Below are 26,734 nucleotides of genomic sequence, written 5' to 3' on the forward strand. Positions count from 1 at the left end.
ATGCTCAGCGATCTTTACCAGCTAGTTGCTAACTGTGTCCATGATTGCTGATGAAAGCAGTTTTTTCATGGTGATTTCAATATCGTTCAACTAGAAGTTACTGTAAGTTGGACAAAACATTTCTTTAATTTGAGTCTCGGAGGCAGAAGCACAGAGAGGCAGTGATATAAAGTAAACTGCTGCTTTGTTAATATAACAAACAAGTTTTATCTGTATTTTTAACATGGCTTATTATTTTTATCAAATGATGAGGTGAAAATTGATTTCAAACGTCTACTTTCTAAGTAGAACAGAAAAAGTTCGTGCCGTGAAGCAAAGCCATTGTTCAGAGCTTTTATAGGATCCAAGACAAACTTTAATATCAATCAGTCCTACATCTATGATCCAAATGCACATTTAATACAATCCCACTGATCCTCCATAATTAAATCTCTCCCTTACACCAGCTGAGGATGAATACAAGCCAAATACCCTCATGACGACATTCAGAAGATTGCCAGGCTTTTCTTCCAAGACTGACAGAAAAATAATTACAACGTTCCATGATTTATTTAGACGTCAGTAAATATTTTATCCGAGCACACTGGTGTTCTTGCTTGATATTCATATGGGTAAACCCTTCCCTTTTCATTGTCGTATCTAGAACTCAGCGATGGGATGAAAGAGGATTTCTTTTATTTTTTTTTTACCATCAGCTTACTTACAGGTCTGTTGCAACGCTATGATATATATATATTTGCTGGTTGCAAAAACAGGCGAGCACGGAGATACGCCTTGGCAGTAATCATTAACACAGATTATTATCACGCTTCCTCACTCTGCGGTCTATATCATCTGTCATAAGAGGTACACACTCTGTCAGGGTAATTACTATGACAGACAGGATGGCCTCTCATAGCTGTCCGGCCAACACACGGTACGATTAATCAATCAAAGCTCGAGACTCGGGGGGGGATTTCACCCTTTAAGACAGGCATAATAATCCATCACTGCTCCTCACATCCACATGCTGATCCATCAAGTCAACACGAGAGAGAGAGAGAGAGAGAGAGAGAGAGAGAGAGAAAAAAAAAGTCTGTGAAATAGAGTAATGAAGTGATTCGTTAGCCAAATCCCAGAATAATTATGACTGTCATAGTGATGTAACAAGAAGATGATGAGCGCTATATTAGTGCATGAAACCGTTCATTTGAAGATATGAAACAAATGTTCAAGATATAAACAAATCAAAAGGCACCTCGAATGTATTATTACATTATCATTATAGTATTTTACTTACTTATATGAAATATATTTCTAATACAGAAACGGTGGACAGAGACAGACAAGCTCTTCCCCCCCTGCCTCCAGTCTTACCGCTAAGCTAAGTTAAGCTAATCGCCTGCTGACTTGAGCTTCACATTTAGCGCACAGATGTAACGGAGTGATCTCAAATTGTCCCATCTTGCTCTCAGCAAGAAAACAAATAAGCATATTTCCCAAAATATAGACGTAATGCTTTAAGATGCAGGGAATCTTTGAACTCAGCAGACATATTGACGTGATCTATATCAAGGTATAATGCATATACATAGAGACGGACATAAATTAATATAACATTTTTGTTGGCAGACAGTCTGGAACCCAGCCAAAAGTGGCCCCTATTATCATCCTCAGTTGCTTGTGTGCTTCACATCGATTCAAGTGCGACCTTATGCTCTTTCCTGCTATAAAGGCAGTAAATTCAAACCTTTAAGTCTCTTTTCTCACATGTGATGTCATGCTACGGTGTCTGGTGTCCTTTCTAGCGCTTCATCTTTCTTTTTAATAGCCTACTGAGGACTTTATTCTCTGCCCTTTAAACTGCATGTGCTGTGTGTACCTTCAGAGAAAAATAATGGGTTTTCTGAAAATCAGAATCTGATATTTTAAAATATATATATATATATATATATATATATATATATATATATATATTAAAAGAAATGCTATTAAGTTAAAGAAATACATGAGTTTCTCATTAAGTACGAGCTCATTTTTAGGCTTTTGTGACGATATTACGTTTTGTTTTTGAACGGCAGCAACTACCGCCTTCAACAGTAACATATCAGTCGACCCACACAAGCAGGCATAAACAAAAGGCGCGCATGCACATGTTCGCGCGCACAAAACGACCCCACACACACACACACGCAGTATCAGAAGTAATCTGAGATAGAAAGCCTCATCGATCAGAACCGCTCTCCCTTGAGCATTACATCATTGCCCAGCAAATAGCCAATCAGAGCACAGCTGAGACTGTCCGCTCTGTGAACCCATCCCCTGTAAAAGTGAAGGTAATAAGAAAGAGCTGCGCGCGCGCACGCGCACACACACACACACACACACACACAGGCATTGATATCCCTCCCTCAGGTATTGAGTGTTTTTATGTAAACCTGCATCACTGCAATGCTCCTCTGGTAACTGTAACACTGGTGCATGTTGGTGGCCTTTCTGCATTGTTTTTTTTTTTTTTTTTTCTTTACTGAGACATCTCACTCAACTCTACCTCTCGCATGTACAATGATATATTTAAAAAAAAAAAAAAAAAAAAAAAGACATGCAGAGGGGATTATGCTGCAGAACTTCGAGGAGATGACTTCATGTGTACAGTATTTACTGGAGTTTGAGTGTGGGCAGGAAGAGGAACAGTGCATTTAGGTGCCAACTACTCTTTCTGTTGCATAATATATTACTTACATTCTGATGCAGTGGATACAATACAGTCATATGCAAAGAGGTCATTGTTAAAGCTACGTGTGTTTGTGTTCCAGTCTTTTACTGGCTATGCTAGCCTTTATATATGTATCTTCTATTTATATTTTCCACAGTAATCAGTACATTTGCATTAGCACCATTAGCATATACCGGTACTATATTATAGTGACTAGACGTCCTGCGTCCTGGTAGCCTAGTGGTCAAAGATGCATGCCAAGTCTGGCTGGAGAGCTTTTTTGCATATTATTCCCCGCCTCCCTTTTGCCCCTCATTTTCTGCTCCTCTGTTGATTTTTTTTTTTTTAATGAAGGCATTACATCAAATAACAGATTTAAAAAAGGTGATTATAGCACCATATAGAAACAACTCATTTCTACCGACCAAACTATATCTTCTACTTCCCTGCGAGTCCGTACAACCAACGTCGACTTTAAACAACCATACGAGTCTGATAGTTTGTGTGAACATACCTTGATGTAGCCGCCAGTCGACACCAGGAGAGAGTTGTCCGGGGAGAAGTGCAGGTCGGTCACCCAGCCTCCGTGGAGCGAGTCCATGCCGTCTTTACCGTCACGGGAACAAATCCTCAGCAAAGAGCCGTCCTTGACGCTCCAGAGCTGTGACGGACAGCCGTACATTAATACACAAAATCATGAAGTAAATCTCACCGATGAACAACAAAGATACCCGACTTAAGAAATGAAACGCTCAAGACCAAACGTACAGAGTAAAACAACGAACTGCACGTTTTACATTAGAAGTGATTATTAGATATTTTTTGATTCACGCTAGCTTGTGTTGATGTGAGCCGTGTTGGCATTTGATGGCCTGTATCAGCGGCTGGAGGTTGTGGATGGTTTAGTTGTTATTATCACATGACGAGTATGGAATTTTGATTATGTGATAACAGGTGGTCGTATAAGAGGGGAGCTCACAACCGCCGACTCTTTTCAAACATGTTCTCTGGCATCAGATGTGACCAAAACCCCATGATCAGGTCACGCGATGAGGACTAAACGCCAGCTGCGTATGAAGGTTATAATAAGTTTGTTTTGTCAAACCTTGAACCTTCATGCTCAATAAAATGCACAACGAAGAGAATTTGCACAGATATTCAGTGTGAATCGTAACGAGAAATTACCCATAACGCACCTCAAACGTAATGAAACGAGGGTTGTGCAGCGCATCATGTCGATTGCAGCTGTTATGCAACTGTTCGCATGCCATGTCCATTTGACAATGACACATCACACGTACAGCTATATTTAACACTTGGCATGCTTTTGTGCGGAATGACTCACATTTGTTTCCATAGAAACAGGGGTGAGATTTCAGTGTGGTTTATGTAATTGGATCTGATGGATTCGTCCATCTCTGGCTAATGGAGCAGTTCAGCTCAGAGGCCACCAGAGGGCATTAACCCCTTGTTGACTGCCGGCTGACCGGCGGCAAATCCACATATTCCTCTTTACCTCTCACTCAGTCAAACTTTTCATTTACGCTGTGTGTGTGTGTCTGTGTCTCTCTCTGTGTTTGTGTGTGTGTGTGTGTGTGTGTGTGTGTGTTTGTGAACAAGATTCAAAAGCCTTGGGGATCCAATTTGGCAGCCCGAGTCCTCTCCTTCACCTCCCACTGTCAGACATCTCCTCCTCTTCCTGCTCTCTTCATCCCAACTTCCTCGCACAACCTGCACCTCCTGTAGCTCCCGCTCCCCGGCCTGAGAAAGGAGCCCTGCCTCTTTCCTTTCATCTCCCCCCCACACACACACACACACACACACACACACACACACACACACTTCTTGTGTGCGCTGCAGCAATCACGGTGTGTTAGTAAGCACTTTATCTAAATGAGCGATGAGATGTAATTATGGGGTGATCTCTGGAATGAATGATGACTGCTGTAATTGCGTTTTTTTTTTTTGTATGTTGTAATACAAATTAGATGGTTTCATACTAGTAACACAGCAACATGCCATTTGGTGTGTGGACACACTCATGTGAGTATATTGAGGTAGGAGGCGCAGTGGGAAGTCTGTCCTCACCTCCCATCTGCAGCCTCTGTACTTTCTTCCAAATGACCTCCATCGACGCCTCTACTCTTCTCTTAACTGGCTCATTCCCCTCATAACTCTTAAAATGTTCCGCTTCCCATTTACAGTTTCCCCACTTCACCTGTTTGCATTCAGGCACTGAAGCTGAGGTCGATTTCCAACAATGCAGCAGTACAAGCCTAATAAGCCTGAATTTGTTTTGGTGCCGCGCGCGCCATTTTCGTAGCTTCCTCTTGGATGTGAGCTTACGATCTGGTACCTCGTGGATTTTGTTTCTAGAAATGTCCTGAACACAGCAAAATCAGAATATACAGACAGAGGGCAGGGTCTCTCTGCAGATGCAGACACGCACCCGAATCTCTCCGTTGTCATCTCCTGTTGCGAGGCGTCGGTTGTCCCAGGAGAATCGGCAGCTTCGGACACAGTCCTGGTGGCCGCCCAGTGTGTGGACACACTGCCAGGACTCACAGTGCCACAACTAGGAGCAGAGAGAAACGCATTAAGAAGACTGAAAAAGCAGAAATCGGTTCTGAATTGAAATTTCCAAAACCAAGAATGTACACATTCTGACTTGTTTTAAAAAAAATCAGCTGTAGATAAATGTACTTCATTTTCACATTGCAATAGAACTGAAGTGAGTAATTATAAATACCAACACAGCAGTGTATACCTAGGAATAACAGGTAATAATAATATGTTTTATTTATGTAGTTAAAACCAGCCATCACCTGTTAATCGGTCTTATGGAGATAAATAGGAGTTAATAATCGTGCAAAACGCTAATGTTGTCTCAGCTCTGCATCGGAACTGTTAATGACTTCTCTCTCACTCTTTTGTTTCTCTCACTTTGTTTGGATTTTCCTTTCTTCACTTTCTGTCTCTCATCCACTGTTCTCTCTCCCATCCTCTCTCTCCCATCCTCTCTCTCTCTCTCTCTCTCTCTCTCTCTCTCTCTCCGTGTTCCTTACCCCCCCCCCTCCCCGATCACATCCTGTGCCGCACAGAAAATAACACAGCTCATAATTAGACACTTCATTTGGCAGCGGGCTAACTATGTCTGCACACACAGTCCCATTCTTCTGAAGGTCAGTGGAGAAAGAAAGAAAGAAAAAGAGGAAAGGGGGGGGAGAAGGAGTGAGCAGAACTGAAAACTGTGCATCTCAACAAAAGACAGCCTTTTGGTCTGACCTCTAGATTGATGGAGACCGGGGACTTTATGTTTGTGTGTGTTTTCAGCTACCAAAGCTCCTACTCGGTCTGGAGAGCAAGGACTATGTGACTGGCTGCTTACCAGCCCCACAGCACACACACACACACACACACACACACACACCTCAATTATCATCTTTGCCAAATCCATAAAACACACATTCTCTCTCAGTACCGTCCATTGACAGAAGCCAGGTTGGCGGCCGACCCAATGGCTGTTCTCTAACAGTAAGTGTCGACCAAATCCAAATTCCCGTGTGAAACTCGGTGGCGGTGGCTCTACATCAACTGCTTTAGCAAATGCCAGAGAGCGGCTTTGCAATGTTTCTAATACTGGACATTCAGGAACAGGGGTTGTCATCCGTGGTTGAATACTGGACAGAGAAGTATAAATCTAACGGCGCACCACAGCCTGTTTCCACGATCCAAGCAAATGAATGACATTGAGAGGGAGTTCGGCGTGTTCTGTGCTACGCGGTTCCTTTTTCTGTGGATGGTGGGTAGGAAGAGCGATGATTTTAGAGCTGTTAGGGGAAAGGTTAAAAAAAAAAAAAAAAAAAAAAACACACACAGCCCGCTGAGTCTGTCAAAGTCATGCCAAAGTCAAGCGCAGCAGTGTTGGTAAACGGCAACCCGGGCAAAAAAATACATCCAGACATGGAGGTGGGTTTGTTGCCAGGCTGGCGGGGTCAGCAAGTCCACGAGCTCGCAGTCAGACTTAATGATCACTGGACCTGGGTGTAGGAGGACGGACTGACCTGCAGCTACCTCACCGGGCCCAAAGCCATCTGCCGCGCGCTGATCTCGACGGCCCCTGGCCTCCCTACTGGAGAAACACGGTCCCAGATATCACCCACAGCAACGCGTCCGTGTGTATGTGCCGTGAGTAATGAGCTCGGACGGCGGTTCGAGGGGCGAGACGCTGATGTGTAATAGGTCACGTTGTTACTGGCAGCACAAACAGATATGTCTCATCCCATGAGTGTGTGTGTGTGTGTGTGTGTGTGTGTGTGTGTGTGTGTGTGTGTGTGTGTAAGTGATGAACCTTAGCAGTCTTGTCAGCAGAGGTGGTGGCGAAGAGGCATCCGTCTGGAGAGACGTGACAGGACAGGACGGCTCCCCGGTGAGCCTCGATGTCCTGCAGCTTCTCTCCACTTTCTAGGTCCCACATCTTAGAGTGGGCAAGAGAAAGCGAGAGATTATTTTCTGTATGATTTCATGCAGATGTTAACTGTATTGTGAGTCTGTGTGTGTGTGTGTGTGTGTGTGTGTGTGTGTGTGTGTGTGTGTGTGTGTGAGAGCTTCACCTTGACAGTGCCATCGAAGGACCAGGACAGCAGTCTTGTGTCAGTGGAGAGCAGAGAGAAGCATCTGACCTGTTCCTTGTGACCCTGCAGGACTTTACACTCTCCAGACTGCCACCTCCACACCTACAGGGGGCGACAGAGAAATAAACAAGAATCCTTTAGCCGCTGATGCGGTTTGCTATGTGTTTGACAAGTGTTTTTGATAAATGACGATCATATCAGCATGTGCCTGTGCAGCGGTCTGTGAGTTTGTCATTCTGCAGACTTCCTTGGGTTAGTTACCCACAATATTTAGCATCCTAACAGAATCAAAATGCCTGTCTGTAAGGGTTTAGTGGCTTATAGCTTAGGACATTGGAGCTTGAAAAGTCAAACGTCTATACTCTCATTAACATAAATGTTTATTTAGGCTTAGAATGGCCTGATGATTTGTCTATTCGGGGTATTTTTAGGATTCGTTGTTGTTGTTTTCTAAGCAACTTTATAGAGATATGACATATTGGTTTTAGAGCAGCAGGGCTATTGAGGGAAACTTCTGGTATTTTTCAACCCGGTTCTTTTCATAATTGTGACCATTCTGACCAGTTTCAGATTTCAGGCTGGGTCATATTTGTGTTTTTCCAAAACTTAAGAGTGGAAGTCAGAATGGATACAATTCTAAGAATAAAATCCAGGTTAAGAAATAATAGAATTTTCCTTTAGATACAAACATTATTCACGAGTATCCATATATCCAGTCCTCTCAAAAACATCCTGGAAAGAAAAGTGAAAAAGAAATTGCCACAAATCAGCAGTGCAGCCTCGTGTATGTATAGTGGATCAGACTATGTAAAGACAGATTGTGTACTGTTCCTTGTGTCAATTTTTAGATTTCCTGTCTTGCTGATCACGTCCCTGCGTATGTGTGCTCTTTAAAGCATCTGTGGAGTTAAAACTATGGAGCTGCACATCTGTCTGCTTGTTTTACGCAAACAAGGGTTCAACTGAGCTCAAAGATGGAGGCAGGATAGACAGAATCAGCCAGATCCTCCTATCAATCATGCCCTTGTGTGCAATGTTGCACCTTTTCTCCCTCTGAATAGAATCTGTCATTGGCCCAAAGGTTAGAATCCATCACCAGCTAACATTAGTGTCATTTCATCTCTTTACATTCACTGCGTGTCGGCATTAACATCTAAATACACACTTCCATTTCCGAGCGAGCGCATGTCAAACAGCATGAATTTGAATAGCTTCTGAATAAGCGGCGGACGGTCCGAGAATAGCGATGGCACAGGCAGCAGCCGCATGAATACGGAACAAGGTGCTGCGTTGTCGGAGACGGATTGGAAGTGCTGCAGTGGACGGTCTGTCAGCAAAAAGAAAAGATGAAGAAGGAGGAGGAGGAGGAGGAGGAGGAGGAGGAGGAGGAGGAGGAGGAGGAGGAGATGAGAGGAAAGGGGGGAAATGAGCAACAGAGCATGAACGGTGGGGGTTGACAGACCATAACGGCCCGAAATACACACACATACTCACGCACAAACACAGATAGCTGCACACGGTCAACAGAAGAGCGGGACGGGGATAAAGAGCTGTCGAGAGCGGCGCAGCCGAAGGCAAAGAGAGGGAAAAACGGAAGGAAAGGAGACAAAAGAGGGGGATGAGGAATGGAGAGGTGAAGCGGCAGACAGAGAAGCTGGTAGAGTGTTACAGGTTGGGGAGAGTGGAAGCACCACCGCGGCCTGAAACACTGAGGGTGAGGGATTCCGCAGAGTAGGCAGTTTTACTCAAGGTGAGGAATGGGGATGTGGGGCAGAAAAATAATCAATAGCAAGGGAAGAAAAATGGACGCAGGTTATGGCAGGAGGTGAAAGATCATGCCATGAATTAGGCAAGAAAAGATGGTGAGGATGAGAGGGAGAGGGTGATGAATGGGAGGAAAACAGGAAAAACAAGCAAGAAAAGAGATAAACAAAAAGCAGAAAGTGAGAAACTGGGGGAGGAGAGGAGTTCAGCCTTTACCCTTATGGTGGTGTCCTCGGAGGACGTGATAAGTGTTCGGCCGTTCTGGGTGAACCGGCAGTGCAGCACCGTCTTGGTGTGTCCCAGCAGGGTGGCTAGGAGCTTCCCAGAGGGCACCTCCAACACCTGGAAGGAAGAAAGAAACACTAGCACCACACGTATCCAAATAATCAGCAACAAGACCGAGAGTTTTCGGCCATGCTAGAGGCTCCGTGAGGCGCTAACAGGCACAGTGGTGCTAACGCTAACTGCTTGCAGGCCTTGGGTTGTAAACTGAAAATATAAAAAGATGATGGTGCTTGATGAAAAGTCAGAGGTACACCAAAGTTATTGCAATTCACCCTGAGGGAAACATGAACGTGTGCGCCAACATTTTAATGGCAATCCATCAAAAAATAGTTTTCAAGATATTTCACTAAACGCAAAGAAAATGACAATTTTCTGGTGATACTAGAGTAGAAGTCAGGGGACCACAACTAACTGTACAAAACTTCATATTAATCCATCCAATATTGTTGAGATATTTCAGTATCAAAGTGGTGGGCTGACCAACCGACAAAGAGAAAGACGGACCGATATTGCCAACCATAGAGCCGCAGCAATAGATTGGCTAAAACTACTGAATGGCATGAGTGTAGAGAAAATGGCCGGTCACTGAAAGCTCTACTGTACAAAGAAATCACACTCTGTGTCTAGATTATTTATGCAAGCCTCAAATGATAGTTATGTTTGCCAAGATACACTCAGTGAGGAAAAGTTCCCCGGAAAGTTTCCTAAAAACAATCCTGACACAAAGTCTCATGTTGAGGGAGAGAGCTGAACTGCTGCTGCTGCTGCTGCTGCTGGCTTGATGGTGATAAGCACATCAAAAAGAAAGCGGGTGGAAAAAGTGGGAGCTTTGAGCGAGACCGTTCAGTCCGGTCAAGACCGTGGAGGGCTGCCGGGGGTCTGACAGCCCTCAAAGCCGGGTTTGAGAGAGATTTTTGTGAATGCCCTCGAAAAAGGTCAACTGGACGGTTGCTCACACTACGACCCAGAGGCTTCAATGAGTCCTTGATGGGGTTCCAGGGAGGTCTGCGGCAAAATATATAAATAAATAGCTTAGGCGTGCTAGTGGCGTGGCTTTAAATTTAGGCGGTATAGGCAAACGCTACGGGCGCCAAATGAGGGGAGAAAACTTTATTCCAAATGTCCAACTTTTACTTTTTCTTACAAATACTATTTTATTACTAGTATTTTGAAAATATTACAAAGAAAAGCCCACAACAACATAACAATGTAGCCTATCAAATAGGCCCTATTTTCTGGGCTGCCTGCAGCACCCGTGTTTGAGGAATAACCTTTAACATCATTTTGAGAAATTCTGTTTTTAAGTGCGATATGCCTTCTGCCTCTCTGTGTGAGTTTTTTTTGGCAAGCGGCACCAGCTAAAATCTTGCCTCGGGCACCAAATTGGTCAGGGCCGTCTCTGGCTCAGGTGGTCCACGCTGAAATATCTCCACATCTGTTGGATGGGTTGTCATGAAATTGGATTTTGGACATTAATGGTACAGTGATGAATTATCATAACTTTAGCAATTACCTTCACTTTTCATCCAGCGGCAATCACACAACTTGACGGGAATGTTATTAGTGTTACAAGCCATATTACACATACACCAATCGGCATGGTAACGCTGCATTGTGAGCATGTTAGCATTAGCTCAAAACAACGTCGTTCATCAGTGCAACACAGAGCCAGAAGCAGGGCTGAAGAATCTTAGTCGTGTTAATGCGTTTACTTCTACTAAATATTACATCGGAACAAATATCTGACATTCCTTGGAGGAGAATCATATTAAAAATCCACGGATAATGTTTATCGGTTTGTGGCTTTCTGGCAGCCTCCGGATTAGTTGACGACAATGAACGTATTCTACTCATCAATAGGCTAATTAAGGTATTATGAGGTGAAACATGGGTATAGATTAAAACTGCAATTATAAAATCTTTTGCGGCACTTCCATCAAAGCCTTCCCTTTTTCTTATTAACCTCCAGATAGATTTTTCCAGTGACGTAAAAACAATACTCAAATTCAGCTACAGCTGAGTCGGCAACTTTGTATACGTCACAACAATAAACGACTTAAAGTCATACGAAAACAATCATTTCAATTGATTTGCAGGACAGGGATCAAAGCACAGACATCTCGTGCGAAAATGCTGAAATGAAATAAGTCCAGCAAAGCACCTGTAGTTTTGAGGGTATAACAGAGAGACCCATAGCGCTTTGGGATTTTACCAGCCGCTAAAATATTTACATCTCAGAGGAGAGGGTTGAGATGTCTGAGCAGAACAAGCCTCGGGGCACGCCAACCATGTTTGTCAAGCTCCACGTACTGAGACGCAAGTTTCAAAGCCCGAGAGAGAGAGAGAGAGAGAGAGAGAGAGAGAGAGAGAGAGAGAGAGAGAGAGAGAGAGAGAGAGAGAGAGAGAGAGAGAGAGAGAGAGAGAGAGAGAGAGGGCTTTGGCCGAGCTTTACACATTCGGCTCAAGGATTTATGGGACGGTGCAGTCAGCAAAAAAAATGCCTGAAGGGTGTTTGGTTTATACACAAATATAAAAAGCAGGCTAATGTGGAAACAGTTGTTTTAAATACTTCTACCGAGGGAGCGAACAAGTTACGGAAGCGTTGCGTAAGTCATATGAAATCAAAGAACACATGGTGAAAAGGGATGAGGTGGTCGGTGTTGAGGCTGTACCTGCATGACGAGACAGTAAGAACACGTAAGATCCGCTCTGTGGTGCCTTTCTTTCTTACAGTCATCAGAAATTAAATGCACACATGCTTTGGACTCACTATACATGTGTGTGTTATTTCTGGGTGATTCCTGGAGGGTCTGAGACACACACACACACACACACACACACACACACACACACACACACACTCACACACACATACAAACAAGGTATTACTCTGTCCCTACCACTCCTGCAGGCTGCCCGTGTACAGCCCAACAGACCGCATCAACCACCTGAAGAGGGTCAACAGTCATCAGATCCTGCAGCTGACTGTCCTCAGTACCTGACTATAGCTGTGAGCCCTGCTGCCTGGCACAGAACACACACACACACACACACACACACACACACACACACACTTTTCCAATCATAAAGAATCACACATTAACTTTCTGTCCTCACCTGCACATCTTATATGATATTCTTCACATCAGCAGAACAAAGCTGGTATGTCAGACTGACACTGAAGTTGATGAATTTATTAACTTATTCCTCCTTTTTTTTTTTTTTAGGGGAAAAGGAAAATGATCACTGCAGTGGTCAAAGGCACCGGGAATACCTGCGGCTAACACCGGGGCTCCCTCTGGTGTCTGCTCACGGGGACTACAACAGAAAACATCTGTGTGGACTCAACCACGATTAAAAAGGAATGAAGTTGTATCTAAAACTGTTGGCGGTAACTGATAAAGTATAAAACACTAAATATAATATAAAAGAATGTTTGAACAAGGAATAGAACATCATTTAGACGTCTATAGAATGATTTGATTGATTGCACAATTTGTTCTTCATTCGTTAAGACTGTAAGACGCAACACAACAATGTTGGTTTCGATTTTTTGGATGATTTTCCTACAATAAATGATGCTAATGATGCTAATGTGGTGCCGGAGAGCGGCAAACTGACAGTGGTTACGGGAACCATTACCGTCAAATTATAGCGATCCAACTGTGGATGAACTGCAGCGCTTGTTGTTGGGAAGCGCAGAGCAATGACAGCGACTGGGTAACAAAAATAGTTCCAGGACGGATAGCAGACAACGCTGTTTTGGTAATGCCTTTCTTAGATATAAAATATGAACATGTTTTCTACAAATCTTTTGCTTTAATAACAAACGAAAGAGGCATGAGTTCTCAAAATGAGCCGCGGGAAATAATAAATCGAATACTTGGTGCAATAGACACATTTCAGTCATTACCGAAACGCAGCTCTTTGGTACGGCACCGACCGCAAGTAGCCAGCTATGTGTTAGCATTACAACGCTACTAGTGTGAAAGGCGTGACTTAACACCAGAAGTTCAAATCCAGAGTGATCAAACAGCCACAACTTCTACGGCAAAATAAACTGTTTAACACAGAAAGACATTTCAAATAGATTTGTGTGTATTTTCGGTGCATCAAGTATCTCATTATACTTCAATGCTCAGTTTCATGAACTCTGATTACTCATCGTTTGTTCTTCTTGAAGTCCTGGTGTCTGCTAATCCTTGCCCCTCATATCTCTGGGGCCAGGAGGACAGCTGTAATTAAAGTCATTAACCTGTGTCTTCATTACGACTGCAGGACCTTTTGTTAATTAATTTGAGTTGCTCTCTGCTGTAGGATAACTCAGGGGACTGTGTGCATACAGTCTGTGGGTTTTTTAACACAGCATGGGAACTTCCTGGGACGTCCACTACAGTTGCAATGTGTTTCGCCGCAGTGGCTGAGGGCACCAGTGAGTGCAGTGGTGGGCGGTGTTTCCTAGGGGAAGGCGGTGAGGTGATGCGGAAGTGGGTCGTACAAACGGGTAAGGCAACAGTTAAATCAGCCCGGGGGACATTGGCAATAGGTCTCCTTCTGTGTGTTGTCTTGTGTGTGTGTTTTTGTTATAATGTAAATACATGTGGGATGGGGGTTGGTCGTGGCCAAAAAAAGTGTTTGGTCTTATCTATTCATAAGCAAGTAGTTGTCTTTTGCTGCCGTGTAAGCAGTGACCCGTTTTGGTAATAAACGTTCTTTTGTTAAGCCTCATATGTTGCCCATTCTCTCTTTCCCTGGGATTTAACTCCGTTGTTCCCCGGCATCCCTGAGACACTAAAAAAGGGGGAACGTTAACAGTGCGCATAACACGCAACAGAAACATGCACTCATAGACGAGGAAACGCACGCCTGCCACAGCGCCGACTAGGACGTCATTCTCTGCCTGCAAACAACGATTTATCGCCAAGACAAAGAGCGCTGGAGCGAGGAGAGCAGGGGGACCGGCAGAACAAAGGGGGACGAGAGATAAACAAAACAAAAGAGGGAATACAAAAAAAAAAAAAAAAAAAAGGTGTATGACAGAGATGGTAAAATATGAAAGTAGAGAGCAGGAGTGAGGAGTGTTGCGACTACAAATCGCGGGTAAAAAAAAAGAAAAAGAAAAAAGGGAAGGCAGAGCAGCGAGGAGTGGAGGGAGATGAAAGAGGTGCTTTGAGTTGAGTTGACGCACAGCTGACAGGACAGATAAAAAAAAGGGTGACGGTGCTAATGTCAGATGTGATGACTCAACATGGTCTGTGTGAACACGCAAAAAAGCCGCATCCTCACTCAGGCGCTCTCATACTTTTTTGGATTTACATTGCTTGATAAACATTGACGTCGGTCAATTTTCTGTCGACGAATCGAGTCGCCAGTTCAGCATCAGCGCTACAATGAAGTGTCTAAAATGAAAGTTAATTAAACTTATTTTTTCCTGCCATGTGACGCGTACAGTATGTACTGCACCTCTGCTGCTCGCCCGCTCCCGTGACCACATCACCCCTGTTCTCCAGAACCTCCACTGGCTCCCCGTCCCACGAGGGATCGAATGCAAAATCCTTCTCCTCACTCACAAAGCCCTCCATAAATCAGGCCCCCCCCCTCCTACCTCGACGACCTGCTCCACCACCACACTCCACCCCGTCGGCTCCGCTCCTCTGATGCCAACCTCCTGTCCCTTCCACCCAGGAACCAAGGGACCTTCTCCGTATCTGCCCCCTCCCTGTGGATCTCTCTCCCCAAACACATCCGAGACTGCGCTGAGCTTTCCATATCCAAATCAAACTGCTTTTAAATGTGTGTTTTTTTTAGTGTATAGCTTTTATATATATATATATGATGATTTTAATGTCTTTGAGTACTATGAAAAGCGCTCGATAAATAAAATGTATTATTATTATTATTACTACTGTAGGTCTGAATGTGTTTTCTACCTGTACGGTGCCATCTTCCTGGCCCAGGGCCACAGCAGAGGGCTGTGTGCACAAACACGTGCACCGGATCCTGGACGGCTTCTCCTCCGACTGGAACAGCACCGATCCCGTCCTGCCATCACGTACCTGACACACACACACACACACACACACACACACACACACACACACACACACACACACACACACACATTGTGTTCTATGACACCTTGATGAAGGCACATCATTGTACAGTAACACTTGCCTAAGAATGAACTCAAAGAAAACGAGGTTCATCCAGCCCACCGTCTTTTATTCATGCATTCAGTCCCTCTTCATTTTCCCCTCCAGCTCACCTGCAGTCGGTTGCAGTTGTCTGCAGCTGACACTATGATTTCTTCATCATTGAAGAGAACATCAGAGTCTCTTTTCAGGCAGACGGCTGAGGAGGTGTGCACCTTCTTAGTCTCCCATAACTACAAGAAAGGAAAGAGGCTTGAGTACAACATAATGTCCTAGATTACTTCTTTGTGACTTGCATTCACGCAGCGGCGTTAATCTTTGGTGGGAGAACCTCGGCATCAAATTAGTTTACATAGTCGGCGATGTCGCTCATCAATCTTTTGCCTGTTTTGCTGCAGAGACAAACTGGGAATAACCTGTCTGTACTTCAAACTGTATTCCCAGATTGGGCCCGACTGCTCAAAAACACACTCTGGTAACGGAACGCCGAAGCAGCACCTTGTGGATTCCCCCCCTGGAGGAACAAAGATCCCGTCAGGTGGGGGCTTTTCTTCTTGATGGATCAGAGATGGGCCAGTTCAACCCACATTTTCTGCCAAACGACACCTCGCTCATATAAATTGTTCCGTTAGCTTGGACGGTTTGTGTCGCTGTTGGGACGGACGTCGCCTCAGTGGTCTCGTTTAAGAGGCCAGTAAACTCCATCAGAACTGCGTGACGGTGATCAAATAGCTTCTGGAACACCACACCTTTCCAACGTCAGATTAATGGGGCTTTGTCCCAATATTTGTTATCCCCATATTTATATTATATTGCGTCTCCGCCCTCGCGATGATGGTCGAGTTTTAATCCACCTCCACTCAGTTCTTACTCTTTTAACAAGTCTTACTTATCTTTGATTCAGTTATTTATTGCTTGGTCATACTGTAATAGTTCATAACAATGGTTTTGAAAAGTGGTACATACAAGCCACCAAAATAATGATAATTTAGGTGAAATTCTGCAACCTACAGTAGTATGTGCAGCTTTATTTTGTCATGTAGATTAACGAGGCCCGTGTGTTGGCAGCTTTCACTTGCATCAAAATAATATTTACTTGGATAAAAACATAGAATTTTTGCACCAAAAGCAACAACATAATTCCTGCGCTGAAACAGCTGGCAAAGAGGGAACAGAGAGCAATTAGTCAACTTTTCACAGGCTTTGATTTCACAAGCGGTAATTAGAACAATACTGACAATATATGTGCAAGAAAAGCTGGTACACTAATAACGCAAACACAGCACATTAGACACACACACACACACAGACACACACACACACACACACACACACACACACACACACACGGTCTTACCCTGACAGTCTGGTCGTCAGAGCAGGAGAGCAGCTGTGAGCCGTCAGGAGAGAACTGGACACGCTGCACCCAACTCAGGTGACCGCTGCAGTCAGCCATCTTCTTATTGGCCTCCAAGTCCCACAGCTGGAAGACACACACACACACATATGGACCACTGTGCACTTATTCACCAGTATATTAGTCTTTTTTTTTTTTTAGACACCCTCGGCACAGTGAGTAGCAACGCAACGCACGGAACGGGTCAGAAAGAGGAGAATTGATGCATAAAAACACCAAAGTAAAATATTCGATCATAAAAAGGACACTAAATATATAGCGCGATGTGATCGTGTGTATGAAAGTTGGTCCTATACCTCCACAGCGTAATTTGAGAATGCAATCGCCAGCAGGTTACTGGTAGGACAGGCGTGACAGTATTGCACCGTGCTCAGACGATTCGTCCTGATCTCCAACAACATGTCCGATGTCTCCACGTCAAACACCTGAGAAACAAACACACAGCAAGTCAGACCGTTCTCGGTCAGGGCACAATATGGCTTCCTTTACCCCTTCAGGCACATTTAAAAATGTGGGTTCACCCACTTTTTAAAAGGCGATAACTAGTCCTGTTTAAGAGCCCGACCAATACTAGCTTTTTGAGGCCAACATCAATATTTGAGAGTTTAAATTCTTATTTTTTTTTTTAACAAATATGAACATAAAAGAAAGTTATTGTCAGTGTTCCCTGGTGGACAAACTATGTAATGGCAACACTGTCTCTAAATTACCTCAAATATATCTTTGGCATTTGTGTACTGCAATTTATCCACGCCAAAATAACTGTGATGTGCTTAAAAAAAAATCAGCTGGTAATGTCGTGCACGCCAAAGTAAAGGTTAGATCTACTGTGAATCAAAATAGTATGTATTGTACATATTGAGCGTGTGTATTGATTTTTAATGCCCAATAAAAAGTATTATATTGAGCAAACCTGCAACATTAAAGTCGTATCTTCACCCTCCTTAATGTCAAAGGAATGAGCTCAGACATCTCTGCTGGGTTGTTTCCCAAACGGAGACGGAGAGGACACAGACAGACTGATTTTGGAAAGCAGGGGGGGCTCACATTTAAAACCAGGACACACTCTTCAGACTCTCTGGAAGAGCCTCTCTTCTCTGTCTCCTTTTAATGAAATGAAATCAAGGGCAGGGAGGACGAAGTGAAACCTGTGGGTTTGGACTTTTATCTGTTTTATCTGCACGACACGACGCAACCACATCCAGACCATTTACACCCTCTTTATCACACATTCGGTACTTCCCACGCGCAGCAAACAGTAGCCTGCAGCGCCACTCATTAAAATACGAATTAACCCTTTCAAAATAAATGCTCACCAGAGCAGCGTTCCTGGCTGCACATATGATGCGTTTGCCGTCAGCAGTCCAAGTGCTGCACTTGACGAGGACATCTTCATCACTCTCCGCAAACATGTCTCTCACATTGATCGTCTTCCACTCATTGGCAGACGACACCTGGAACAGCTGCATACGTACAGATGCGTGGTTAGTTGCCCAAACAACCTAGTTCATTAGGACAGCTTTACAAGTATCTAGTTTGATGGTGGTCACCTTAACGGTACCGTCGTTGGAGGACGTGGACACATAGGTGTCATCGGGGGAGAAACAGCAGTGGTTGACCGGCTCAAAGTGGCCAAACATGGTGTTCTGGGAGGACGGTTTGTTGAGGTTCCACAGCTGCAGAAAAAGAGAGAAATACAGGGAGGAAGAGAGAAGTGAAGTCAGACGTGAGAGACTGAGTGATGGCAAAAGAGGAAGAAACGCAACCGTTTGGTTGTAGCTTGTTGTAACAAAATGAGTGCAGTAACTTCCTTTTTTTTTTCTTTATTTTCAGTATATAGTTAATTTTACAAGAGAAAACCAAACACAGAAATAGGCTGCAAATACAGAGAACACAACAAAAATACATTAAAAAAAACCCCACAACCACATACAGAAACGCTGCCAGAGACGTGTTTGGTTGCGTTTTCTTTCTTATATGCTGCGCACGTGTTGGCAAATGGCGAAGTGGTTTTCTTCATTTGCATGTGTTTTACAGTTGCATTGCGTTGAGCTCTCAGGGCCACCGCATATATTTGACTCTTTTAGTGCTGCAATGTTTGGCAATAACACATGCTTAGAGGGACGGAGACAGAGCACTCAAAGAAGGGAAGGTAATACCAAATCTTGAAAAAGCAAACATGAAATTTAACTAGCTTTCAAGTCGGGAAAAACAAACACTGGCCCACCTTGACATTCAGGAACTTGTCGTTGGAGCAGGTGGCCAGCAGGAGGCGTTTCTTTGTGTTGGTGAACTCACAGTGGTTGACCTGCTCCTCGTGCTCCTCCTCAAAGACCCTGAGCAGCATGGCTCTCTCCACGTTCCACACCTGCAGGAAGAGACGCACACTTTCAAGAATCCTGTGACCTGTGGACTTTGTGTGCACTTTTTGCTGTAATCAAGTAGGTCACAGTGGGCGAGTGGATCTGCTGACCTTGACTTTCCTGTCGCTGGAGCAGGTTGCGAGCTGACAGCCGTCGGGGGAGAAGGCACAGCAGAGCACCTCGTCGTCATGGGCCTGGATCTCCGTGAGCTTCTCACCTGAGGTGCTTTTAAACACCTGAGTGCAAAAGCAGTAACACAACTATATGTATATTCCCGCGAAAGTATCACCCGTTAGGAACATAATATCACCTGGCAATAAAAGTGGATCGCTGTCCATGTTTTGCCGTCATGCTTTGATACCTTCAGTGTCTTGCTGGCTCCACAGGAGGCGATCTTGGCTCCGTCTCGGGAGAAGCAGGCGGAGTTGATGGAGCCCTGGTGGGGGTGGATCACCAGACGGGACAGACTCTCTACACTGCTCTTATTCCTGTGCAAAAAAAAAACACAAACACACGTATCAGTCCACCCTAGGATGCACAGCCTATGATCACTATTCTTGAATTGTATTTCTATAACTTTATAATCAGGCTGAATATAAACCTTGTATACAGGTTATTGCTCTGTTTTCTAGAACTATTTTGCACTGGATGAATCCGAGTAAAAGACAATGTTTCACATAATAACTGTGCATGTTTCAATGAAAATGAGTTGTTTTTTGCCAATTTGACAGTTCACTGAATTACGCAACAGGAACATGAAACAAACTGAATCGAATCAGCTTTTTTAAATCACAAAACAGCTGCAGAACTCTTCTACATAACGCAGTTTGCCGAAAAACAATTTTAAATACATCCATCAATGCACAAGGCCTGTGCATCACTTGATTTCTGACTTCATGACTGGAACAGTCACACATCAGAACAACACAGTGAAATATTTGCTCGCTTGCATACAGCCATTCGAAGTAGAGATGCCCCATGCTGGCCCGGTCCTGTGCTTGCAGCAGAGCCTGTCTGTAGACTTCGGATGTATGTGGCTGAGACAGAGCCAGCTGCACCACATCTGGGAAAGGACGCTGCTCCAGCTGGTGGCCGTTGAGAGAGAGAAACTCCTGGAATTGACTCCGCACCTCAAAGTTCTAAGGGGACAGAATAATGAGTCAGCTGCACGTTACAATCAGGGCACAACTATTCTTCCCAAGGCACTCCAAGCGGAGGAGTTTAATCTATAAATAATCTTTTGATTTTAACACTTTTTTTTTTTAATAATGAAAATCCCTATTCTAGGTCCACAACGCACACATTGGACACACAATTAAATTGTTACTTTGGCATAAAAATCGTAATTAATTATGATGGTAATTATTCTTGTGACAGTGAAAGATAAAACCCAAGTAAGCACACTCGCTTTGTTTCATACATAGCGTTTAGTTGTCTGCTGACCTCTTTGTCCAGAATGGGTCCATACTCCACATAGTCATTGATGAGGTAAGCCGGACCCATTAAGTGGGCCTTGGTGCTGACCCAGTCCAGAGAAAACATGAGCGAGTAGAGCTCCTAGTCAAAGAAGGAGACGGAATGAGACATGGTGAGCAAGAAAGAAAAAAACATAAGTAATGAAGATACCAGCTGTGCAAGTTGGTTTTTCCAATATCAGTATATCTCACATTATGCATAAAGGATCACACTGATGCTCAGTTAAATGAACTGTGTTCCACTGATTTGCAGCACATCAGGTAAAGCCCTATACAGGCGTCCAACTGTATTTGGATTCTTTTTAAGAACAATTACCACTATTAATTTAAATGATGAACAGGCGTAAAATAAAAGTATATGTGTGTTACCTGGAAGAGGTTGGCTTTGGCCATGTGGTAGGTCAGAAATCTGATCCAGTAAAGACATTCCTCATCTCCTGAGGTGGGAGGACCATCTCTGTAGTGCTGCTGGTACTGCTGCACCACTTTATGGTGGAGGCTCTGAAACACACACACACACACACACACACACACACACACACACACACACACATATATATATGAACATATATGTGTGCCCATTGAAACAAAAAAGATTGAAATCCAACAGTTTGAGCTCTTGCAGGATTGCATCCAAACTCACCTCGAGCTGGGTGCGATTCTGCTCCACCAGGAAGTCCAGCTGGAGGTCATGGAGGTAGTACAGGTAGGGTTTATTGTTACTGTCCACAAAAAGCAGAGACTTGTTGACAAACTCCTCGAGAATGTCCTCCACCTCCTCCGGCTCCAGGTCCCACAGAACAGACAGCACCTGGAAGGAGGAATAACACTGTAGCCTGTGCATTTTTGGAGTAATGGTCCATTTCCTTGTTTTAATTTCTGTGAAAAAGCATCCTAATAAGTCCAAATACTGGAACATAGTGAGGTGTTTTTTTTTTTTCCTTCATATCAATGAAAGGTTAAATCCTGTAGCAACATGCTATTTCCAATGTAAAACTAAAGAGACATTTGTGTTAAGATGCGTAAGGCCAAAGCAACAACGTGCCTCATAAAAATCACCGGTTTTGTAAATTAAGAGTGTGAACATTGCTCTTGCTGTGCAGCCAAACCTTCGCGGGGACTTTGATGTCCTTCTCTAGCACAGTTAGGTCCTTGTAGAGTTCTTGATGTTCGTCAGGTAGGACTTCAATGCTCGCTGCCATGGCTTGGTCGAGGGCGTCGTAGTCGTAAGACGACGACTTCCGTATACGCTTGAACTGCTTCTGCTGCAACTGGCGGAGGTAGTAACGCCAACGGTTGGGTTTCTCTTTGAGCAGAGCCCCAATCAGGGACATCACCAGTGGGGAACCTGAGATGGTGGCACAGAGAATCAGAAATGTGTGTGTTAAAGGCACAATGTGTGAGCAAAGGCATCGCCCCATGAAACACAAGATGGGAACCTGCAAGAGGACAACATACTAATATTTTCTGACGCTGTTAAAGGGGAATTTAGATCTCCGATATTAGCAAATGCAGAATTGAATCAGGTCCTTGTTTTCTTTTATAATCCTATAGGGAAACAATACAATATTTTAGATGTATACGGCAAATGATATATGTAACAATATCTGGAATATACATTGTGAAAAGAATTACGGATTGCATGTAGAGAATGTTTCAGTTTACAGACCTTTGCATTCTCTGACAATGCTGCGAGCCTCCTCGGGAAGTCCTTGGACTTTGGTGTTAGTGTACAGAGCAAGGATCTCCAGACCCTTGTTTTCATCCAGACCACTCGCCACTTCCAACTCGTATCTGGCTCCTACAAAATAAAAGGCACATACGTTTTTGTAGGCACAGGAGTTTCTAGTGTTTATAAAAATATGGTTAAATTAATTCAAGTGTGCATGGTGTCCAGAGTAAAAACAATAGGGCACATACCACTAACAGAGTCAGTAAGGCTTCTGTTTCTGGTGGTCAAAAGTATCCGACAGTGGATATCAAAGGCCTTTAGCACTGAACTGTCCCAGATGTCATCTAGAATCAGCAGAGATCTGAAGCCCAAACAGAAACAGAAAAGCAATCAGAGACAACAAAACTATGAACCAGTGTTTAGCACAGCACCAGAAGCGGCTTGTGCTATAGATGAATACACATAAGAGTTTAAGCTCTGTCTAAGTAATGCCATTCATGATTCTCATGTTTTTATCCTGTTTTTCATCCGTTTTTAATTTTAACATATTTCACATTTAACATGTTTTAATTTAGCTTTTTAATGTTACCAAATGTAATTTATTGCCGGCCATTTAACTTTGTCCTTATTCTTCATTTTTGGAATGCTGATTCAGCAAAAAAAAAATTGTATTTTAATTTTTTTTCAAGATAATTCAATTTAATTTTTAAAGTTCATTCAATTAATTGTTTTAAGTTAATTCAATTACATTTTTTTTTTATTAACCTAATTGAATTTTTAATTTTTTTAAGTTAATTCAATTTAATTGTTAAGTTAATTCAATTAATTGTTTTAAGTTAATTCAATAAAACATTTTAAGTTCATTCAAATTCAATTTTTAAAGTTTATTCAATTACTTTTTTTTTAAGTTAATTCATTTTAATTTATTTAATTTTATTTAACTGTCTGAAATAAAATAAAGGTGTGGTATCAAGTTGCTGCTGTTCACTTATTGCTTGATATTATGTATTCATTACTTTAAATTATTGCTGTGGCATTATTCCAAGCCTAAAATGAACATTATACTGAACATATAGCAACCTTGGATATCTGCGCAGCATGAGGAAGCGCAGACGCTCCTTGGCCTCGTCCAGAGAGGTGGGGGGCCGGTGGAGGGACTGGGAATCAAGGCTCTGCTCCAGACGGAAACACAATGACTGGATCTTCACCAGCAAGTCTGGTTTGTCCAGCTGGCCGATGGACAGCCAGTGGATTCCGCCGGGAAAGCACTCTGCAGATGGAGGAAGAGGAGAGGGAGCAAAAAGACATGTAAGAGAGGCAAGAGGTGAGGAGCTACAGAGAACTGACAATCAAGCAAACATGTTTGAGATTGTAACATTATTGACAATGAAAACCAGCCCAGTTACTACACTTTTTTTCGAATGCTTTTTCATTCTATAGATTCAAAGTAAGGTATGCCGACGGCAGCTAGCGTTAGGTAGACTCAGCCAGTCAAAGATTATTCACCTTCGATGATTCCATGGTGTCTGGCGGCCTCAGCAGCCAGGACGGATTTGCCCGATCCAGCCATGCCGAAGACGGTGACCCAGCCAGGCTCCTTCTGCAGCCGGTAGAGTTTCTCCCTGACGCGGTTCACGAGCTCCGGTCTGCTGACGAACACCACGGGCCTCTGCGGTACGCCGCCTTCACTGAGCACTGTCTGGACTGTCAAGACCAACAGGAAAGGGATCGACAGAAAAGATGCAATCAAAAGCATGAAGACAATCAAGGCAGATAAATTCAATAAGTGTTGAAGTTGTCAACCTTCCACATGCACAACTAACTAACCAAAGTAGCACATGCAACCCAAAACTGCTGCACAAGAAATGATTTATTATTATAACCAACACTCAAGGACGCACTGATAGCACAAATCTCTCCACACTACAAACACCCACCGCTCCCCCTTCTCACCATAAGGTGTGCAGCAATCAGAGGAGCGCACATGTGCCTCGGGTAACAGGCGGGGTAGGTCATGATGAAGGAGATTGGCCAAATCATTGTATGCCTCCTTGACCATTGCATTGTAGAAGGAGATGTAGGCACGGTTGTCCTTCCTGAGCAGCAGCTCCAGCAGCGCCACAGCCTGATCCTTCCTGGTGGGCTGGAGAGAGAGAGAGAGAGAGAGAGAGAGAGAGAGAGAGAGAGAGAGAGAGAGAGAGAGAGAGAGAGACGGAGATATTAGAGATGAGACATACGCTTCATAATATGCATTTTACATGCCGCTATGCTGAAGATTCTCTTTTGAGCTGGTGGAAACATGCATGATTTTCAAGACAGAGCAAGTTTTTAAAGGCATATATATATATATATATATATATATATATATATATATATATATATATATATATATATATATATATATATATATGTTTTTTTTAATGGTATGTAGAGTACAATAATGTATATAAATATCTGAAACCCACCCTGTGGTACAATAAAACTTTGAAACTCTGAAAGGTCTAAGTCATATAAGCTAGTGATAGTCATAGACAATAAATATACACAGTTATAATCAGGAGTAGGAGGTGCAAAGGTCAGAGCCACATGACCAAGACAGTAGATTAAATATCCGTATTACTAACAACAAAGGATTTATTTATTTATACAAACAAATAATTTAAGTCCGTTTTGAAAGGAAGCAGGGACAAATAGCAGCAACATACAAGAAAATAAATAACATTGGCTCCAAATTATGAATGATTTCTCCTTCACCTTCCCACCTTAAGCAGAGGCCTCACCTGGGTCCTGATCCTCTCCTCCTCGTCCACAGTCAGCACACCGTCACTGATCATGTGGTCCATCAGGTAGGAGGGCATGATGTCCTGCTCCAGTCTGTGGCGAGAGCGCAGCAGACAGCTCCGCGGCCCTTCCTCCAACGCCATCGCTGCACAGCACGCCGATCATGCGGGATCCTGTCGCACTGCCAATTATTAAGGGGATTACATGGAAACTGAATGAACTGCAGTGGGAAAAACATTGGTTTACACACCCCACTTTACTGTCATGCCCAGGCAGGATAGGTATTTCCCCAAATTGTTGCCACACATCTACAATATCCTCGTATGCTGTCGTATTTATTTCCCTAACTTTGGGCGTCAACATGTAGGCATATCTGTAGATGCAAAATCCCAGGTTCAGGTCCAGACCTTGGTTGCGTGTCTCTAATCCCAAATAAAAAGGCAAAGATTTCCCCCCAAATGCTTAAAATAAGACATACTGGGGAGCTGCAACTGTACTGATAATGAAAACAATTGTTCGTTGCTGACCTACATGACAAACAGCTCCAAAATAAGCAAACGTGTGAACACGCGTCTATCTAATGTACTTACACACAATACAAAAAGAGGAACCAGAAGATCCTAAAAGTGAAACTACAAGAGCTGATCAGCTGCTCAAACTCCACGACACAGAAGTGACATTTCACAGAGTTTAAGAAGTCGTCAGGATATTTAGTTCTAAAGTAAGAATGTCAAAGTTAAGATAGCTTACCGACCTGGTTAGTATAACTTTTATCGCACCTTTTCTCCTGAACAGGATCAATGAAATGGTGAGTGAGCAGCTACTTGTACACAGATCTGCAGGGCCTGTCACTCAATGTGAAACTGAATATACATACTGCAAGTCAGGGCTTAACTGGACTCTTACTTACTTCATTGCGATCAATATCGTATCATTCAGCTACATCAGGCTGACACACTTTGCTCATTTCAATACCTGTCTCGATAAGTTCACTTCTCTCACTCCGACTTGCTGCTGAATGAGACAAAGAAAGTAACCACCAGTAGATACTTACGAATGTCTTCTTTTCTTTGCCGTGGAAGGTGTGTGTTGAACTGTGTATAGTTGTACGTTTTTTTTAAATCCAGTGTATGAAAATGCAATTTATTTCTCTGTGAACGTTGTTCTACACGCCCAATTTTGAAAATAAGAGAGCTTCCTGGTTCACAACAAAAACAACTACGCCGGTGTGAAGCAGCCAATTGCGTGGTGAGGTTTGAACCATGTGACTGGTGAGGTCATGCGTTTCACGGATTTGTAACTAGGCAAACTGGTGCTGCTTTCACGGACTCCTCATCTGCTCGTAAATAAGCGCGTTTGCTCATTTTTAAGCCTTTTTCGCATTAATTCAGCCTTTTACTCAGTTGTAACAAGTTTAACCAAAAGTTGTTGTGTACAGTATTCTATTTATATCTAAATTTGCGACGCACTCTCAATGCTTTCTGTTTCACATTGTT

General features: G+C 43.4%; 1 protein-coding gene across 3 annotated transcripts in view; it reads right to left on the bottom strand.

The window, feature by feature from the left end:
• apaf1 (apoptotic peptidase activating factor 1) overlaps positions 1-26,422 on the bottom strand; it is a 41,267-nt gene extending 14,845 nt beyond the window's left edge. The window contains exons 1-26 of one of the 3 annotated variants that reach the window (XM_068717395.1): positions 26,293-26,422; positions 25,238-25,419; positions 24,411-24,600; positions 23,964-24,161; positions 23,538-23,727; positions 22,706-22,818; positions 22,455-22,586; positions 21,895-22,133; positions 21,429-21,596; positions 21,155-21,286; positions 20,754-20,867; positions 20,265-20,449; positions 19,672-19,798; positions 19,421-19,546; positions 19,175-19,315; positions 18,498-18,623; positions 18,264-18,410; positions 17,244-17,372; positions 16,888-17,013; positions 15,644-15,763; positions 15,309-15,434; positions 9,310-9,435; positions 7,309-7,431; positions 7,047-7,172; positions 5,145-5,270; positions 3,210-3,356 (exon numbers count right to left, since the gene is read on the bottom strand). In XM_068717395.1, the coding sequence (XP_068573496.1) occupies positions 3,210-3,356; positions 5,145-5,270; positions 7,047-7,172; positions 7,309-7,431; positions 9,310-9,435; positions 15,309-15,434; positions 15,644-15,763; positions 16,888-17,013; positions 17,244-17,372; positions 18,264-18,410; positions 18,498-18,623; positions 19,175-19,315; positions 19,421-19,546; positions 19,672-19,798; positions 20,265-20,449; positions 20,754-20,867; positions 21,155-21,286; positions 21,429-21,596; positions 21,895-22,133; positions 22,455-22,586; positions 22,706-22,818; positions 23,538-23,727; positions 23,964-24,161; positions 24,411-24,600; positions 25,238-25,381 (3,621 nt within the window). In that variant the 5' untranslated portion in view covers positions 25,382-25,419; positions 26,293-26,422. Of the gene's footprint in view, positions 1-3,209; positions 3,357-5,144; positions 5,271-7,046; positions 7,173-7,308; positions 7,432-9,309; positions 9,436-15,308; positions 15,435-15,643; positions 15,764-16,887; positions 17,014-17,243; positions 17,373-18,263; positions 18,411-18,497; positions 18,624-19,174; positions 19,316-19,420; positions 19,547-19,671; positions 19,799-20,264; positions 20,450-20,753; positions 20,868-21,154; positions 21,287-21,428; positions 21,597-21,894; positions 22,134-22,454; positions 22,587-22,705; positions 22,819-23,537; positions 23,728-23,963; positions 24,162-24,410; positions 24,601-25,237; positions 25,420-25,992; positions 26,181-26,213 lie in introns of those variants that run through there. The other 2 variants (XM_068717396.1, XM_068717397.1) reach the window with 2 other exon arrangements.
• Between the last annotated feature and the right edge of the window lie 312 nt (positions 26,423-26,734).

Source organism: Cebidichthys violaceus, unplaced genomic scaffold (assembly GCF_023349555.1).
Source record: "Cebidichthys violaceus isolate CVI_PGR_0920_01 unplaced genomic scaffold, fCebVio1.0.p SCAF_21, whole genome shotgun sequence".
Lineage (NCBI taxonomy): Eukaryota > Metazoa > Chordata > Actinopteri > Perciformes > Stichaeidae > Cebidichthys > Cebidichthys violaceus.